Below are 17,458 nucleotides of genomic sequence, written 5' to 3'. Positions count from 1 at the left end.
CCAAGCCACTGTTTGTTTTAATTTACAACCACCACCAACAGTTCCATTCCCCTGGTGCTTTCTGCCTCCAAACTTTAAAAACCTGCTAAAATCAGAGTAAACTCAAGAAACGACTTCCAGGAAAATATGGATGAAAAGTTTTATGGAATTTTTCCGTTCCTTTTAGCAGAGGAATCCTAGAAGGGAAAGCTCTGTCCAGCTGTGGGGGGAGTAAGGTGCACTCTAAGGTAAACCTTTATCTCTCCTTTTCCAGGAAACAGCTGTTTCTGGGGAACTGCTTGCTCTTGGAATTGAAACACTTTGAGAGCAGCAGAATGAGCAGCTTCAGCTTTACAGTTCTTCACACGTACAAAGGTATTCATCTTTCTTAGAAGGGACCTTCAATGTTTTTCTTCCTGTCTGCTCCTTCTTTACCCACAAAAGTTGGGACAGACCACGTGTCTGTTGATTTCAGCACAGCTTCACTAACTCTGGCTTAGCAGGCTTTAGCTTTTACAGGAATTCTAAACACAGTGCAAAGCAGAAGGAATATCTGCAGTCAGGAGTGTGTGCTTACTTTCCTGTGTCACCTACCTTCAAATATACAGTTAATGAGTATGCAACTAACAAGTTTACAGCCACTATTCTCCTAAAAAAATACTATTTGAAAATGGCATTTTATTGATTTTTATAAAATTCCATAAATTTGTTCCCTGGAGACTCCATCCCTTTGCTCTTTCACAGTGATATGAACTACACTGTGTCAAATATCCTGCTCAATAGGAGAATCCATTCCCATTTTCCAATAAATAAGAATTTAACTCTTCCTATTTAAATGAGCCAAATTAAGAGGGAAAAAACCTCCTGACAGTGGTCTGTAGCAAGATAAACACTAGCCACTCCAGAGTTTGTCAGCCCTCTCTTTTTGGGCATTTGACTTCCTGGCCTAGAAGAGGCACCTCAGAGCAAACATTCTCTACACAATCTAAAATTTTTCTTCCTCCTCTTTTTTCTCTGTGCCTTATATACTAGCTTTAACAAGAACTCTGAAAACTATTTTCATTAACTTTTTATTATGGAAAATGTCAAACATACAAAAGTAGAGAAGAATATATATATAATTAACCATCATTTAACCATCACCCAGCTTTAAATCAAGTCAAGGCCAATCTTGTTATATTGATCTAATGCACTTAACATCCACTTATTATGAAGCAAATTCCAGATATCATTTCAACCATAAATATTTAAGAATGGATCTCTAAAAGTTAAGGACTCTTGTTTTTGACATAATCTCCATTATCCCAATGAATATCAAATATCAAGTCAATTTTATAATTATCTGGATTGTCTCATAAATGTATTTATTTTACAGTTTGGTCAAATCAGGATCCCAAAAATATCCATATATTACAATTGATTTATAGGTCTCAAGTCCATTTTAATCTATAGGTTCTTCTTCCATTTCTTTCTTTCATCCTGGCGATCCGTTTACTGAAGAAACTGGATCATTTGTCCTACAGTTTCCTACAGCCTGGATTCTGCAGACATCAACTCTGGGCTGTAATGTTTCTCTATTTCCTGTATTTTCTATAGATCAGGAATGTCTAGAGGCACAGGTTGATTTAGGTTCAAAATTGTGGCAAATATATTTCATAGGTGGTGTAGTATACTACCATTAGGAGGCACATGTCTGGGATGATAGAGACATAGAAGTAAGAAGTTTTGCTTTCTAATATTTCACAGCCTAGAAACGGTATGTGACACCTAATATACAAAAAACATGTATATGCTAGACAGCAATTTAGTGTGCTAACACCAGATTAGAAGGTGAATGCTTTACATGATACTCTGTATCATTACAAAATATTATTTAGACAAATCTTCAGTAATATCTACCATATTTCAAGTGATGTCTTGTATGCTAGATACATAAAAAGACTAAGGAAACAAGGTCCTTGCACTATAACCAAGCTGGTGGGAAATACAGATAATCATAAAAGCACAAAAAAAGGCCATAGGCGCCAAATTAGAAGTCCATACAGAGATAGTGGTAGTGCAACAATCTGGAGAACGGTCATTGCAATAAACAGAGAAGTGTTCAAAAGCATAGGATGAGCTTGTCCTCGGGAGTGTGAAAGAGCTCATCTGTGTTTCACAATTCCATTCATCATTGGGTGCACATATTTCTTTCAAAGTACATCTGAATCACATCTGTGCCATTCACCTAAAAAAAAATCTTATTAATAGTTTTATTGGTTCATCAATTCCTCCAGTCAACAAATATTTATTGAGACTCTTGTAAAAGCTTTCAGTGAATTATCCAATGCAGTTCCACTCTGAGGCCAGGTGAAAATAAGAGACTGTCCAGATAAAACATGAAGCTAAGAAATCAAGAATACACTAGTAGTAGACATTTCTAATCTGTGGTTCAGTGACAAATGTCTCCAAACTCTGGCCACTCTTCTAGGCTCTGAGAATATGGACAGGATTCAGGCTGGGTCCTACACCTCAAAGAGTTCGTAGTCTAACAGGCCAACAATCATTCAGAAAGATGAGTACAATATTAGAATGGTCCTGAAAATATTTCCTCTTTCTCTTGGTGCTTCCACAAAAGGGACCCTGAAAAAGAAAACTCTAGCCAGCTGTTCGTACTTAGGCTCTAAGGCAGATTTTTCACCTCACTTTTCCCAGTTAACAACTTTTGATAAAGGAATTGTCTTTCTTACAATTGGACTCCATTTAATGGGAAGTGAGAGGAGCAGCTCCAGTTTCAGAGCCCTTTAAACCATCTGTCCCAGAAAGGCCCTCTAATGTTGCTACCTTAAAAACTGCCTGTTCCTGCTCTTAAACACACACACACACACACACTCTTTCTTATTTGATGTTTCTTAATACAAAAATGTTGAAATCTTTACAATTCTCTTATGAAACCCTACAAAGGAATTCATATTTATAGCTACCCCCATCCCTTTCAGAGTTAGTTCTTCCAACAGTGATTTGATACACAAAAAATAGGTTTCTTAGAAAATATAATACTTTATACATCCAGGGAAATTTATATATCAAGCATATCGATATTACCTTTACTCCCAGCATGTCTTTTAAAAATGTTTTTAAAAAGATAATAGGTACTTGTCCAGTTGGGGGGGAGGGGCGGGAAACCCAGCCTTTACAAAAACATGCTAGAAACAAATTCTACCTCATATTTGAAAGTCTTAATTATCTTTGATCAATGCTCTGTTTATTGGGGGGGAGGTATGAGCAGAAAGATTCATCTGTTCATTTTTTTGTGAAATCATCACATAAATAATATGGGTGCTATATACTGACTCTCCAGGGAAAAAATTTCAACTGTGCATCAAACTCTTAGAGGATGTAAGTCATTGACACGATTAGGTTTGTTAGCTCTGTGTCAACTGTTTTGGCCTGAATTGTTTAGATTTCTCTTTTAAAATGAAAGGCTTTTTGGGTTCTTTGGGCGCCCGGGTGGCTTAGTCACTTAAGCATCTGACTCTAGATCTCAAGCCATGATCTCACGGTTCATGAGTTTGAGCCCCGCATTGGGCTCCCTGCTGGCAATGTGTAGTCTGCTTGGGATTCTCTCTCTCTCTCCCTCTCTCTGCCCCTTCCCAGCTCACAGTCTCTCTCTAAAAAGTAAATAAATAAACCTTTAAAAATTAAAAAAAAAATGAAAGGCTTGGGTTCTTTCACTTAAATTTTTCTAGACTGAACTCCAGAAGCATATATAACAAGAACTGCCTATGTGAATCTGAAAGCTTAACTTATTGTGATAACTGTAAAATGTTCTGCTACAACTTAGAAATGCAAGCCTTGGGGGGCACCTGGATGGCTCAGTCAGTTAAGTGTTGTACTTTGGCTCAGGTCATGAGCTCCTGGTTTGTGGGTTCGAGCCCCACGTCGGCCTCTGTGCTGACAGCTTGTAGCCTACTTTGGATTCTGTGTCTCCAGCTTCTCTCTGCCCCTCCTTCACTCTCACTCTCTCTCTCTCATAAATAAACATTAAAAGAAAAGAAGTGCAAGCCTTGGAAGTTTTACAAATTACATAAATTAAAGACCTTGGCAGTGAAGAAAATTCTAGCAAGTGATAGACCTCAATCCAAATGTTTCTAAATAAAATACAGCAAATATTTACAGGCTAACAATTCTTAAGATTTGATTAATATCAACACTATACTATCTACATTTGCCAAATACATAGTTCAAAAGTCAAAACATGAGATTGTGCATTATTCTAAGAATTCCATGTATAGGTTATACCCAGGTATTTGTGGCAGTATTTTTATTTATTTTTTTTTTTAAACATTTATTTATTATTAAGAGACAGAGAGAGGCAGAGCATGAGCATGGGAGGGGCAGAGAGAGGAGGAGACACAGAATTCGAAGCAGGCTCCAGGCTCTGAGCTGTCAGCACAGAGCCCAACGCAGGGCTTGAACCCACAAACCATGAGAGCATGACCTAAGCTGAAGTAGGATGCTCAACCGACTGAGCCACCCAGGTGCCCCTGTGGCAGCATTTTAGATGAGGGCAGTCTTATGTACGAAACAGGTGTAAAGCAATGATCCAGTTCCTTTGCTATTAGTGTATACATTGAAAAATCTCGAGTTACCAGGAATATCTATTAGTTGATTTGGACTATTGTAATAAAAGGCCAAGAGGTAGGATTTAGAAAGATTTTTTTAAATTATGTCTTTCTGTATAAAGAAATATATTTTTGAAAAACAGATGATCTGCATAATTTACAATATGAAACTATATAATTGTTTTTTTAAAAGCCATTGGTTTTCTACTCATTCTTTGATAATATTAATTTTTCTTAAATATGTGCTTTATTCAGACATATTTATATATGGCAAAGATTTAAAAAAAAACAATTGCATCAAAGTTTTAAAAAATATAACAATAGTCAATACTACCACCCAGCATTTGTATTCTTTTTAAAATGTTACTATGCAAAATAACAAAATATTTGAATTATAGTTATTACCCACTTATATTTATTACTAGCCTATAGAATATTTTCTAGTTGTTAATTATTATATGTAAAAAGATATCACCCACCTATACTCTCTTCACAATATAGACTTTTTCTCAACCTTCCTAAGAGAAGATAAGGAGTTCTAAGAAGAATCAAGACTTTCAAAATTTTTTAATACAGAGTACATAAAAGTGATCCCCCCCAAATTAGCTGAGAGTCGTGGTCCTAGGCAAGTTAACAAGGCAAATGTATGAGTTTTTAGTTTGGCACCCAAAAGAGTTTGTCTTGTGACAGAAAACATTTATCCTAAATCTTTAATAGAGATTGTTCAGGTGTCCTGACGGTTTAAGAAGTCTGTACCAGCCAAGTATCAAGAAAGGTACATCACTGGATTGGAATGTAATAACCATATAAATTCCATGCCTATGGTTATTGGTAGTCAGGAAGGTTAACTGGAATGTCCACTCAATTCAAATACGTGAAATAACTTTCTTTCAAAAACTAGTTAATATTGGGAGAACCATGGTTATTCTAGGGTATTAAGAAATGGGCAATGAAATTGCAAGTTGAACACGAAATCACTCCCTACGGACACAGTTTTCATGGTAACATGTACACATCAGGATGTGTTTGGTTAACAATACTTATCCAAGAAGACATTCACTGTCTAAAGTAATATTTGTTAAAGTACATTTGGGCTGTATGGGAAATGGCCACTTCAAATAAGCAGCAAAAAATTACCACTGGTGAAATTTTTTTGAAAATCAAATTATGTACCTATGAGTAAAGAAACTTCTGAAAAGGCCAAATTAGATCACATCACTGAACACAAAATTATTGCCCAGTAAGGAAAGACCACAAGATGTGAAATTTCTTAAATATTTAAAAAAAAAATCCATCAATGATCTTTAAACCAATTGCCATCACAGAAGGGCTGGCGTTAATGCTGTGAATGAGAAAGGAGGTTAAGAAAAAAAAAAAAAATTAAAGATGCCACACCACCAAGATGTTCAGATTTAAAAGGCCTTCACTACAAAACAAACCGCAAGGCTATGGTACCAAAAATGCACACGTGCACATACACACGTGTGTGGAAACGTAAAAGAAAAGAACAACCCACAGCGTGAACACACTTGTACACACACACACACTAAGAGCTGAGCAAGCAGTTAAGGCACCTTTAAAAAAAACAAACAAACAAACAAACCCACGTGGTTTAGGCTTACCGAAATCTGTTACAGTCCTACGAAGCAGCGATTTTCAAGGCATCTGAAAAACGTGCAAATTGTCTGAAAACAGTGCCTGGCAACTGAGACAGTTTGCAAGCGTGATTCAGAGGTCTGCCAAGGAAACAAAAGAAGCCCCCCTCCTCCCCGAGAGACCGCACTAGGCAGCAGAGGTGCTCCGGGCACTATTTATTCTAAAGTAGGCGGAAAGCAGAAGTCTGTGCAGGAGCGGTACATACTAGGGATCGCTCTGTGGCAGAGACGGGGCCACCGAGTTTCCATTGGTTGGGGAGCCGCCCAGCTTTAGTTTCTCCAGATATTCGGCATGCACGGGCTTGTGGCACTGGAGAACCTTGATCGCATCTTCGATTTTGAACCACTCTCGCTTCCTTCCAATGCTAACCGAATCTTCCCAATCCTCCAGAATCTCGGTGACGGTCAGTACGTACACGTACGTTCTGTGCTTGCGGTCTTGGTTCTGTTCGAAAATGCCCAGGAGCCGGCCTAACTTCCCCTTGACTCCCGCCTCTTCGAACACCTCTCGGACAGCCGCACTGCCCGGCTCCTCCTCGGGCTCCATGCCCCCGCCCGGCACGATCCAGCGGTCCGGGTACCGACTGCTACTCACTAACAGCACCTCGTCCTCGCGCTCGCTCCGGAAGCACAGGCACGCCGCCCGCTTCTTGAACCCCTCCGGGTCGTAGGTGCGCGTCTGGTTGGGCTTGCACTTCATCGTCACGGCCGCCCGCTCCCGCCGCTCGCTGCTGCTGGGATCGCTGTCGCCGCCGCCACCGCAGCCGCCCGAGGTGCCAGAGAGAGAAAGGGCCGAAGAGAGGAGCAGCGAGAGAAAGCGCTCTGGCCAGGAGCCCCGGGTAGATGAGGCAGGGGCGGGGGCGGGGACGGGGGCGGGCGAGATACGTCAGTCAGTTCGTCCCCCCGTGCGGCCAGAGGGTCCCGAGCGCCGCCGCCTGACTGGACGAGGCGCCGCCGCCCCCGCGCCCGCGCCCGCGCCGGAGCCGGAGCCCGCGACCCCGGCCCCGCGCCGCCGCCAGCGGGTCCGCCACTCCGCACAGAGCCCACCCGCGACTCCCGCGCGCGCCCCCCTCCCTCCTCAGCCGCCGGGCAGGGGTTGAGCGAGGTGAGGCGCATTCGCGTGCGCGTCCGTGTCCCCATTCACGTGCGCGTTCACGTTGGAGGGCGAGGGGCGGGGGCGGGGGTCTCGTGGCTCCCGCAGCGCGCGCGGCGGCGCCGGGGGCCCACTGCGCAGGCGCCCCGCACCTCGCGGGCTGGGAATCTCCTGCCAGCGGGACTTCGGTTCGCCAATCCCTGCACCGTGACTTGGGCCGGGATCGTTTCCACGTGTGCCTTTTGAGTCGAACTTGGCCGTGGCGCGGCCAGACGTTTCTCCTCACCCTGTCCAGCAGGTTGCATGAAACACGTGCACTTATTTTACCCGCGATAAGGTAAAGGGCATCATCACTGTCCATAACAAATGGTACCTCCTTACGTTTTAGGAGGGCCCAGGGTTGTCTAAATGACCCTCAGTATTCCTGGCAAAACAGTACCTAATCTTTGCTGAGTCATAGCATGCCGTTCTATTTCTTCAACGGGTTTGTCCACCTTAAAGGTCAAACAGCCAGTTCGTTTATCAGCAAAATGGGGTTATTTGGGAGTAGCAGAGGAATTGCGATTCGGGACACGCAAAGCGTGGCACACCTTGGACAAGTCTGGAGATCCGAGCAGGGGAACCTTCCTTTGTAGGAAAAAGAGGAAGTTGGGAGGGATTCCTGCGAAGGAAAAGTCCATTGCAGGAAAACGACAGTTCAGAGTGATGACAGTTTCTCAAGTGGCAGAGTTGTGGTATTTTCCTATTGGCTGAGCTTGTTGCTGGGGCAGGAGAAATTCCTCCTTCCTCCTGCTGGAGTAGGAAAGTAAACTTCTTCCTGCTGGGAATGCAAGGCACTGTTTGTCCTTGTTGGGGTCCACAATTGATTGCAGCGGTAGGGTGTGAAAGCTCCCCCTGCTGGCCTATGGACTCCCATTTTAATAAGGTTTCCTTGAGGCGCTTGGGTGGCAAGGTCAGTTAAGCCTCCAGCTGTGGATTCCCACTCAGGTCTTGATCTCAAGATGGTGAGACCGAGCCACAGTCTTGCTCTGCGCTGAGTGTAGAGACTGCTTACGATTCTCTCTCTCTCTCCCTCTGCCCTGCTCCCCCCCCCCCCCCGCACTCCCCCCCCCCCACCTTCCAAAATGAGGTTTCCTTTATTCAGCGTGGCAGGTTCTTCACCTTGCCTGGCATGTTGGCACAGCCCATCACTTAACACTTTTCTTGAACCCCTACTGACATCTTTCCTCAGTTTCCTATCAGTAAACTTCTCTCCTACTTGTTTCAGCCCTTTGTACTTGGAGTCCTATTCACCCAACAGCTGCAGAACCACCCCAATTAGCCTTTTATTAAATGCCAACAGTCTCCACCCTCCACCCACTCCACCCTCCTCTCTCTTTCTCATTGAGAAGTACCGCTTGGGGTTTTGGAAAACATGCCTATGGAAATCCCTTCTCATTTTACAGTGGGATGTTTACAAGCCTTCTGGGATGGGCCTCCAACAAGGCCACTTGGTGCTCTGTCACCTCTTTGTGTGCTCAAGCTGTCCTCTTGGCCAGGAAGTGGCCCCTCACAGCCCAATATGTAACAACCCCAAAGGCTTCCCCCACTTTTTCATTTTTTCTTACTGTTTCCCTGCTCTAACAGTAGCCTTATGGAGAAGGCCTCTGATGTCCCCCAACTTTTGCCATACTGCAACTTAGGCATCTCTGCCTCTCTCTTACCCACAGACCCTCTGCTGGCATCAAGCAAGCAGGATCTTGAAAACTCACTTTTCCAGCGAAAGAATCCCTGCATCAAAGGGAAACTGAATCTGAAATGTAAGTGCAAAGTACTGAGGAAACATACAGCCCCAGTTTTAAATAACAAGTTAGATCAGCTTCCCAGGGTCTGCTCTACTCCATTTATACCCAGAATAGCTCATACAAACGATCCTGTTCCCAGTGGCAACAGACACCTGTGATATCTAGAGCATAATATGACACAAATGTGTGGGTTGCATATGAAGAAAATGATAGAATGGAGACATAAAGAGAATGACTTCAACCAATAGAGATACTACTACTACTGACCATATTTTAAGGATAAATGGACGATGAAAGAACATTTGAAGGAATGTGACACCCCGTAATTAAAAACAAACTGGGAAAATAGATATTAGAAGGTTGTAGTCCTCAGTGTGTCTAATACACAAATACACCAGTGGTGTTGAACAACTAGAAAAAAATTCCATCACAATCAGGACTTAGGCAAATATACCTATTATCACCAATATTATTAAAGCTCGCTTTAGATGGTCGTTCCAGTGCAATTATATTGTAAAGAGAAAAAAAAAAGTATTGTTTTAGTAAAGAAGACAACATTTTCATTATTTCCAAGCGATGGGAATATATTCTTGGGAAAAGCCTAAGAAATGATATAAGAGTGAATTCCTTTAAGTGGTAGAATGAAATACTAATATTGAAAATACCAAAGCTTTCATGTATGCCAGCAATAATCATATAGAAAATATAATGGGGAAATGATGGCATTCATAGTAGCAGTTATCAGCCACCACACAACAAATAAAATACCAAGGGATCCTGAACAGCGTAGGTAAAGACATTGTAGTAGGAAATGATAGAACTTGGACTCAGCTTTGAAAGATGATTTGAATGAATCAAGAGGAACTCTAGCAAAGCTGGGAGATTGGGCTGGTGTCTGCGGGAAGGGGTGGCCCAACTCGGCCCCAGCCACATCACAAGTTCCTTCACTATTACCAGTACCTATCTCCTTGTCCTTGTCTCAGCAGAGGTGCTGCCTTCTAGTCTAGTCCATAACTTGCACATCAGAGTGTGCCTATGCAGTAGGCTTCTGTTGGAGGCATATTTTTTTGGAAGGGAGAGTAGAGCAACTTTATAGTATGGAGAGAGGTACAGGCTGGGTTCCTACTGGCAAAGTCATAGCACACTTCCGGATAAAGAGATCCACAGCTTACAGATTTAGTACAATTCGAGAATATTTTCAAATGTGTTTTTTTTAAGAATTTCATACAATGATTTTATTATTCACCTGTTAGAGAATAGGGCAAGATAGCTTTGATTTTTTTCTATGGAAGAATAAAAATCCTTTTCGAGAGACTGCATTCTAGTATCTGGTGTACCCATAGTTAACTATTTTTCTGATGATAAACATGGTCATTTCACAAACTATTTTAACAGTAGACTGTTACAGTAACAACTGTAATATGTGAATGCCTGCCTGTATCTCCTCCCACATTGTCCTTGGCCTTGGCGAGGAAATTTGCTATGTCCAATGGAACAATAGCAAGTGTGAAGCAAGCAGAGAATTGAAAACTGCTTGCACACCGGAGTTTGCCCTCTCTTGCTGCTCTTGACACAAGATAACAAGAAGCATGAGTTAGGTGGGTGATGAGAGACCCGGGGCCCATGCATCCCCTTCACCATAGCTGACAGTGAACCAGTTGCCAGAAATGTGGGTGGGTGAAGCCGTCATAGACCATCTAGCCCCCAGCAGAGCCTTCTAGCAGACAGGGCACTGACCACAGATGCATAAACACACCTTCTGAGAACAGCAAAATGTCCACTCAGCTAAGCCCAGCTGAAATTGTCGAGCTGCGGAATTGTGACCAAAAGAATTGGTTGTTTACAGTCACTAGATTTTGGATGGTTTGTTGTGCAGCAGAAACTGGCTGGTACAACCAGTAACTGCCACCCATCAAAATACAACCAAAAACAAAAGAGAGGGAAAATAAGGTTCATAGTGGAAATTTAACCTCTGCTTGGAAAGGTTGACAGTGAACTTGCCCTGGAAAGGGATGAATTAAAACCTGATAGTTGTCGAGGACAGTCTGTATGCCAAGCCCTGTGTTGATCTCTGTATCCTATTTAACTAACAACCCATTAAATCTTAAAGAGGAGGTTACTATTTGCAATTCTTAGAAGAGAAAGACTTAGAGTGCAGTTTGTATTTGAATTCAAGTCTTCGTGTCTCTACAGCCTATGCTCTCACAACATCACCATGTCTTATCAAAAGGATTATTTTTGCCAAGAGCTATGGTTTGTTGTGTCATTTTTTGATGATGTTCAGAGTTGACTTCTTATGTAAGGTGTTCATTTGCTAAGAGTCACTGGGTTCAAAGAAAGGTATTTTCCATTTCCCGCACAATATACGGAAAAGAACACCTGAGTGCCTACCTCACTCCCAGCAATCAAGTGTGTCACCTTGACATGTTACTTGACAACTTGAAGTTCGATAACTTCTACACACAGAAAATGGAATTAAGTGATACAGAATAGAAGATATTCTATTTTGTCATCACTCTAGACATTGCTTTTGATTTATTGATGGTCTGATTGTTTTTACACACTTAATATTTATCTACTAACAAACCTGAACAATGAGTATCAAAATTCCCCTTCAACAGATTAAGAAACAGGCTGAGATGGGTTTCAGTAAGACAGTAAGTGAGGGAGCCAAGGTTCACACCTTGGTCTGTCTGACTCTAGAGGTAATCCCCTTCCTTTCACTGTGACAAATTTCACGTGTGTTGAGAGTTGCTGAGATGCACAGTACGTGCCATTCCTGTGGTACAGACTTACTCTTCTCTCCTTTTTTTTTCCTGCCAGGAAGACCCAGGCACCCAGGAGAACATAGCTTCTCTGTAATGTTCTAACACTGGAGGGATCTGTTCTGAGACCAACAGTCCGATACATATTTCTGCCTTTTTTCTCAGGTAGGAAGGAGCAGGCAGATGGGAAAGTGACAGCAACACAAGAAGCATCGTTGTGGAAAGTCGAGCACCTTACTTAGTGAGATGATAGATTACAATTCTAAGAGAGATGGGCTCTCCAGACCCGCTGTTTCCTGGGATAGAGAATGTTACAGACATTCCCAGAGCCTTTTAGTACCCACAGCTGGAACCAGCTTTCAGGAGAGTGACCACAATATACCTGAAAAGATTGCAAGATGTATTAAAGGGAGAGGAGCATGATTCAGTTGGTTAAGTGTCTGACGCTTGGTTTTGGCTCGAGTCACGATCTTACGGTTTCAAGAGTTTGAGTCTGAGTCCTGCTCTGTGATGGCAGCATGAAGCTTTCTTAAGAATCTCTCTCTCCCTCTATCTCTGCCCCTCCCCTACTCGCGCTGTCTCTGTCTTTCTCAAAATAAATAAGTAAACTTAAAAAAAAAAAAGATGTACTAAAGTAAATCGTTTCAGTGATTTTAGTAGTAGTCAATGAGAGAACATACAGTGTTTTAGAAATCAAATGACCTAGAATTTTAAATCTGGCTCTCTCGAGTAGTTATGCAGCCTTTAGCAAAGGACTATTTCTGACTATGTTATTTCTCGTCTGGGAAGTGGGGATTACAAAAGTACCTACTTTACCAACCTCACATTGCCTGGAAAGATATTCCTGACCATGTGTGCTCACCCTCCCTTTACACTGGGGTTAAATTATCTCCCTCTTTTTCTTCCTTTCCAGGCTCCCTTGACGTTAATTCTGTCATCACTCTAATCAAGGAGCTCTGTAATGATTGGCCTGTGTGTTTGTAAGAAATTTCAAGACTGGGAGCCAGCCTGGAGCATACCTGTTGCCCCTGAGTCAGCACAGTGCCTGGAACTTGGTGTCCAGGAGGGATTCAAAATACATTGTTTGAGCGAGAGAGTGTTCCAGAAGCTACGTGGATCAAAGGCCAGTTATTACTGTACCTGTTAACTCTTTATCGGTGATAGGAAGTGAAAGATGGGTGAACATAGGTATCTCCACATGCAGAGGTTGGGTGAGTTGTGTCTTTCAAATCACTCCCCATGTGTTCCCAGAGTCTTTGCTTCTTTGTGTATCTTGGATGCTCTGTTTTTCCCTCAAATACAGAATTGGCTTCATATGGTGTCTGTGCTCGAAAATTCAGTAAAATCTCCCAAATACAAAGTGATCTGAGCAAAAAATACCTCTCAAATTTTTCCCTTTGATCCATGAGTGTATCACAGGGTAAATACAGGACTTTTACTTCTGTGTTCTGTGAGTAATGGCACAGATGGGCAACCAAGGGCGTGAACACAAAGATGAATGGATGTCAAATCCAGGTGAGTCCTTCTGTTCTCTCCAAGAGGCAGCACTCCTTTATTTCTCCTGCTTCTTTGGTCACTACCTCTAGTTCCCTGACTGCTCTGTCTCTCCTTTTCACTGACATTGTCCCTGTGCATTCTTCTCATTCAGCACCTAAACCCTTTCTAGTGTTCCTCTGTCACATGTCAGAGTGGAATGCTAAATCCTCAGGAAGGAACTGTAAGCACCCTCCACCCTTATTGTATATTGCTAAGTGCATTCATCTCCCCCCCGCCACCCCATATTCCTGATCCCCTTTACCTTGGCCTGAATTGCCTCTTAGTTACACTTATCACCTAAAACACTGTGTTATTTACTTGTTTATTATGTTGATTGCTTATTTCTCTCTCCTCCCCCCCACCATAGCTCCTGCTTGACTAGAACCTCTTGATCTTAGGAATCTTTGTCTCTTGCCCACTGGGCAAGAGCAGCTCAGAACATTGCTGAGCACACATTGTAGTCGTCCGGACCCTATCTGTTGGTATAATGGACCTATCTGTCTCCCTTGCTACATTGTGACACCCTTGAAGGCAAGGGCCATGTTTCATTGTTCTTTGTCAGTCCACCATCCAGAACAATTTCTGATACAAGTGGAAAGGCATCGCTGAATATTTGTTGAATTAATTAGTTAATTGATCCTTTGAAAGTGACACTGGTAGGGCAAACATTCTGTTTCCAAACTGCAGTTATTCTAGTAGGTGCCATTGGTGTCAGCACCATGTATGGATCAGCTGCCATGCTAACTAGGCTAGTCAGCTGGGAGATGTCTGCTGGCTAGAAGTCTGCCTCATTTTTTGTGGATCCCTCATAGGGCTAGCACTGTTCTTCCTGCACAGCAGGATGTAGAGTGGTGTTTCCAGATCTTTGTCATTCATCACTGGATGGCTTTATCTGTGCAGGATGTGTACCATAATTTACATAATATGTTTCAAAATAAAACTGTATCTTTGGGAATAAAAGATAATTATATAATTAAACAGACAAAATGAAGGCAATGAACTGATGTAGTTGAAATAAATGTTGAGGTTCATGTTAAGTAATAGTGTACATAATGATGGCCACTGCACTAGGCTCTTCATTGATCTTTCATTTGATCCTACAAAAAAATGCTTCAAAGGAAATATCCTCATTCCTATTTCTCTTTCTTCAGGGAAGATATTGAGATCAAGGACATAGTGGAAATTGCCCAGGATCTGAAAGCTAATGGTAGCTACATGAGGTGGAAACTTGGGGCTCATTGATGATAACACCCCAGAAAGTCTGCAGTGGAGGCCGACCCTGCTTAACTTGCCCCCAGCAGTCCTGTTTGTTCCCCTTCCATTTTCTGCTGTTTCACCTCCACCATTTCATCCACCATTTCATCGTGTCTGCCAGCATTTCAGAAGCTCTCTTCCCAGGATTCTGTCCCCTGCTTCTTTGGCACAGTGTTGGTATATTCAACACTGGTTCTGGTTGTGGCAGATGAAAGTTGACTGTTTTGCGTCCTTCTGAAGGAACAGAGTAATTGTGATTTATAACTCTTTCATGACTTTTGATGATTGTGGATCCTGAGGAAGGTCCTCGGCTGCAGAGCTGGTTTCTTTGTGCAAGAACCCTATTCTTAAAACAAACAAACAAACAAACAAACAAACAAACAAACAAAAACCCTATTTATGGCAGGACGCCCTTCTCTTCCACAAAGGTATCAGACCTGCCCAGGAGGAAAGATAGTTTCCTTATCAATGACACTGAGCACCCACAGGCCCGGACACCACTAGACCAGTTCCCTCAGAGGCAAAACAGGTTTCTCAGGGTCACCGAGCTGTTCCACAAATTTCATAGGCTCCTTAGATAAAGATAACAAGGCACATGCAAATGATGTTTGGCATCAATTTGGGAAAAGGAAAACAGCTGCATCCCTTCTTTCAGAGTAAAAGCTTTGAGTACCCCCAGTAAAATCAGCCTGTGTGGAAAGATGCACCGTTAGTGAGCACTATGGTAGAGTAGCTATGACCAGGGGTTCTGAGCCAAGCACTTTCTCTGAAATTTGATATTGTTAAGAAAACAGCATTTCCTTTTCTTTTTTTCCATCTTCCTTTGGGTTACTTACTTCAAGGCAAGTTCAAAAATTATTGCTTTTGTTCTTTTTCCCAAAGTACAATATTGTATCTCCTAGTAGAGGACACCAATTAGACTCTTAGCTTCTGAAGTTCACTTTAACTTTGATCAAATAGCTTTTTCTACCAGCCTACATCTCAAAGGAAGTATCCTGGATTTGTTGCTTTGGATGAACTTTCTGATGTCTATAATTCTTAAAATCCTCATAAAGGAATCCTACTTGGTTTTTTGTTTCTTTGTTTCTTAGCTACTATAATAGAAGACCCAATAAAAGCTCTTCGAGGGCCTACCATGTTTCAGGTCTTTTGCTTATCTTGCTGATAATTGTCATACAATTCCTATGACATAAGTACCGTTACTCCAATTTCACAATTGAGGATATTGAGGCCCAGAAAGATAGATACGTTGGCCCTGACACGTGAGTAGAGTGGCAGAGCTGACATTAGGACTGCAGTCACAATCCATTGACTGCATTGGTCAGCGTATCCTGACATTTAAAAAAAAAATGAAAAAAAAATTTTGTGTTTGTGAAAGTCATCGTTAATGAAAACATTCTCTACTATTGTGATATTATCACTCTATTTTACTTTTAGAGTTTTGCTCTTGCAAGTAATACTTTTCCTTTACATGAAATACTAAGTTTATAACATTACAGTTGGGGGTGGCAGATATGGAAAGGCGTAGACATGACTAAGTCCTGGGAATTGTTGCTGTAAGCTATATTGTGTGATGAAAAGTATGCTATGTGCTATGTAGAGGCACATGGACAGATGGACCAGATTTCTATTCCCCCAACACATCCCACCTTCTAGAAGGGTTTGCATGGCACCTGATACTCAAAAGCCACACATATGGTACTGATACAGAAAACATCTACTGCACTACATCCAGACTGGAAGTGGGTGTTTTTGCTGTCAATGTTTCTGTGTGAAATAGATGAATTCAACAAACCTTCAATGCCTACCATGTTTCATGTAGTGTGCTTCATACAAGATATGCAAAGAAGAAATAAAACATGGTTCCAGCACTTAAGTACATTGTAGGATAAAAAACAAAAAGTGGAATGTAATTTGTGACTTAGAAGTCACCACAGGGTACATTTGCAGTGCGGAACAGGAAAAGAGGAAGAGGAGACAAAGAATTGGACTGAGAAAGAATAAAGGCAATAGGAGCAGGAGTCCGATCAGGGGAACTGAGTCCTTGTGACTGTGAACATGCATGCCTGTAGCTGAAAATTGCAGTCTTTGGGGACTCACAGACTTGATTCCATGTTCCTGAATGTACATAATTTTCACCAAAACAATAATCACATTACCAGTCTTATATTTATTGATTAATTTCTTCAGTTAAATTTCTTGATATGTGTGTTTTTCGTGTATAGATCAGTTTGCATTTGCAAAGCCTAGGGGAATTGCAGAACTTCTCCGACCGAGAGGACGTTTCAGAAACTGAGAGATTATTAGAAAGGCCGACACTGATTATAAGGCCGGGAGGTCATACACTAGTACTAGAAGCTATTGAGCATAGGGAACTGGGATGAAAGTCAGAAAATCCGTATGTCCCACACACTGTGGAAGGCTCTGGGATTAGAGGGATCATTCAAGCTGATCCAGCTGTCTTAGTACAGAAAATCATGCAGGCAGATCTTAACCCCAGGGATCTGTAAAGATTTGTCAACATTGTTTATCAAGGAAGTGTTTTACACACACACACACACACACACACACACACACACACACACACACACACCTAACAAATTAGAATTCTGGAACTCAGCTGGGATCACAGAGTGCTGGAGCCAGTCTGTCTGACTCTAAAGCCTCAAAGAATGTCTATGACATGAGACCCTTTTTCATAATAATCTATTTGAAATTAATTCAGAGCCACTACCTGCAATTCCCCTGACTGTGCATGTCTGTTGTTGCCCCATAAGAGATCCTTGGA

The 17,458-nt window shown here is 42.0% G+C and overlaps 1 protein-coding gene and 1 long non-coding RNA gene across 3 annotated transcripts; one reads left to right on the top strand and one right to left on the bottom strand.

Annotated features, from left to right (window-relative positions):
* Window positions 1-1,033: 1,033 nt before the first annotated feature.
* LOC109261076 (diphosphoinositol polyphosphate phosphohydrolase 3-beta) lies at window positions 1,034-7,081 on the bottom strand. Its single transcript, XM_053891617.1, has 2 exons — window positions 6,206-7,081; window positions 1,034-2,601 (listed from the first exon to the last, which is right to left on the bottom strand). The coding sequence occupies exon 1, from the start codon at window positions 6,936-6,938 to the stop codon at window positions 6,444-6,446; it is 495 nt and encodes a 164-aa protein (XP_053747592.1). The 5' UTR covers window positions 6,939-7,081; the 3' UTR covers window positions 1,034-2,601; window positions 6,206-6,443.
* Window positions 7,082-7,175: 94 nt separating this feature from the next.
* Window positions 7,176-16,077, top strand: LOC109261078 (uncharacterized). 2 transcript variants are annotated; one of them, XR_008418280.1, is made up of 5 exons: window positions 7,176-7,343; window positions 9,041-9,130; window positions 11,939-12,045; window positions 12,794-13,091; window positions 14,568-16,077. It is a non-coding gene; the product is annotated as an uncharacterized LOC109261078 (long non-coding RNA). The 2 variants fall into 2 exon arrangements; XR_008418281.1 differs by lacking the exon at window positions 7,176-7,343 and adding an exon at window positions 7,489-7,668.
* The last annotated feature ends 1,381 nt before the right edge of the window (window positions 16,078-17,458 follow it).

This window comes from Panthera pardus, unplaced genomic scaffold (genome assembly GCF_024362965.1).
Source record: "Panthera pardus isolate Hobbes unplaced genomic scaffold, ASM2436296v1 HiC_scaffold_27, whole genome shotgun sequence".
NCBI classification, from domain to species: domain Eukaryota; kingdom Metazoa; phylum Chordata; class Mammalia; order Carnivora; family Felidae; genus Panthera; species Panthera pardus.
Note: the sequence above shows the minus strand (reverse complement) of the source record. Positions and strands in the feature narration are given on the sequence as shown.

What these genes read in the sequence shown, in the direction of transcription:
- LOC109261076 (XM_053891617.1), bottom strand. Translation starts at nt 6,938, where the DNA reads ATGAAGTGCAAGCCCAACCAGACGCGCACCTACGACCCGGAGGGGTTC.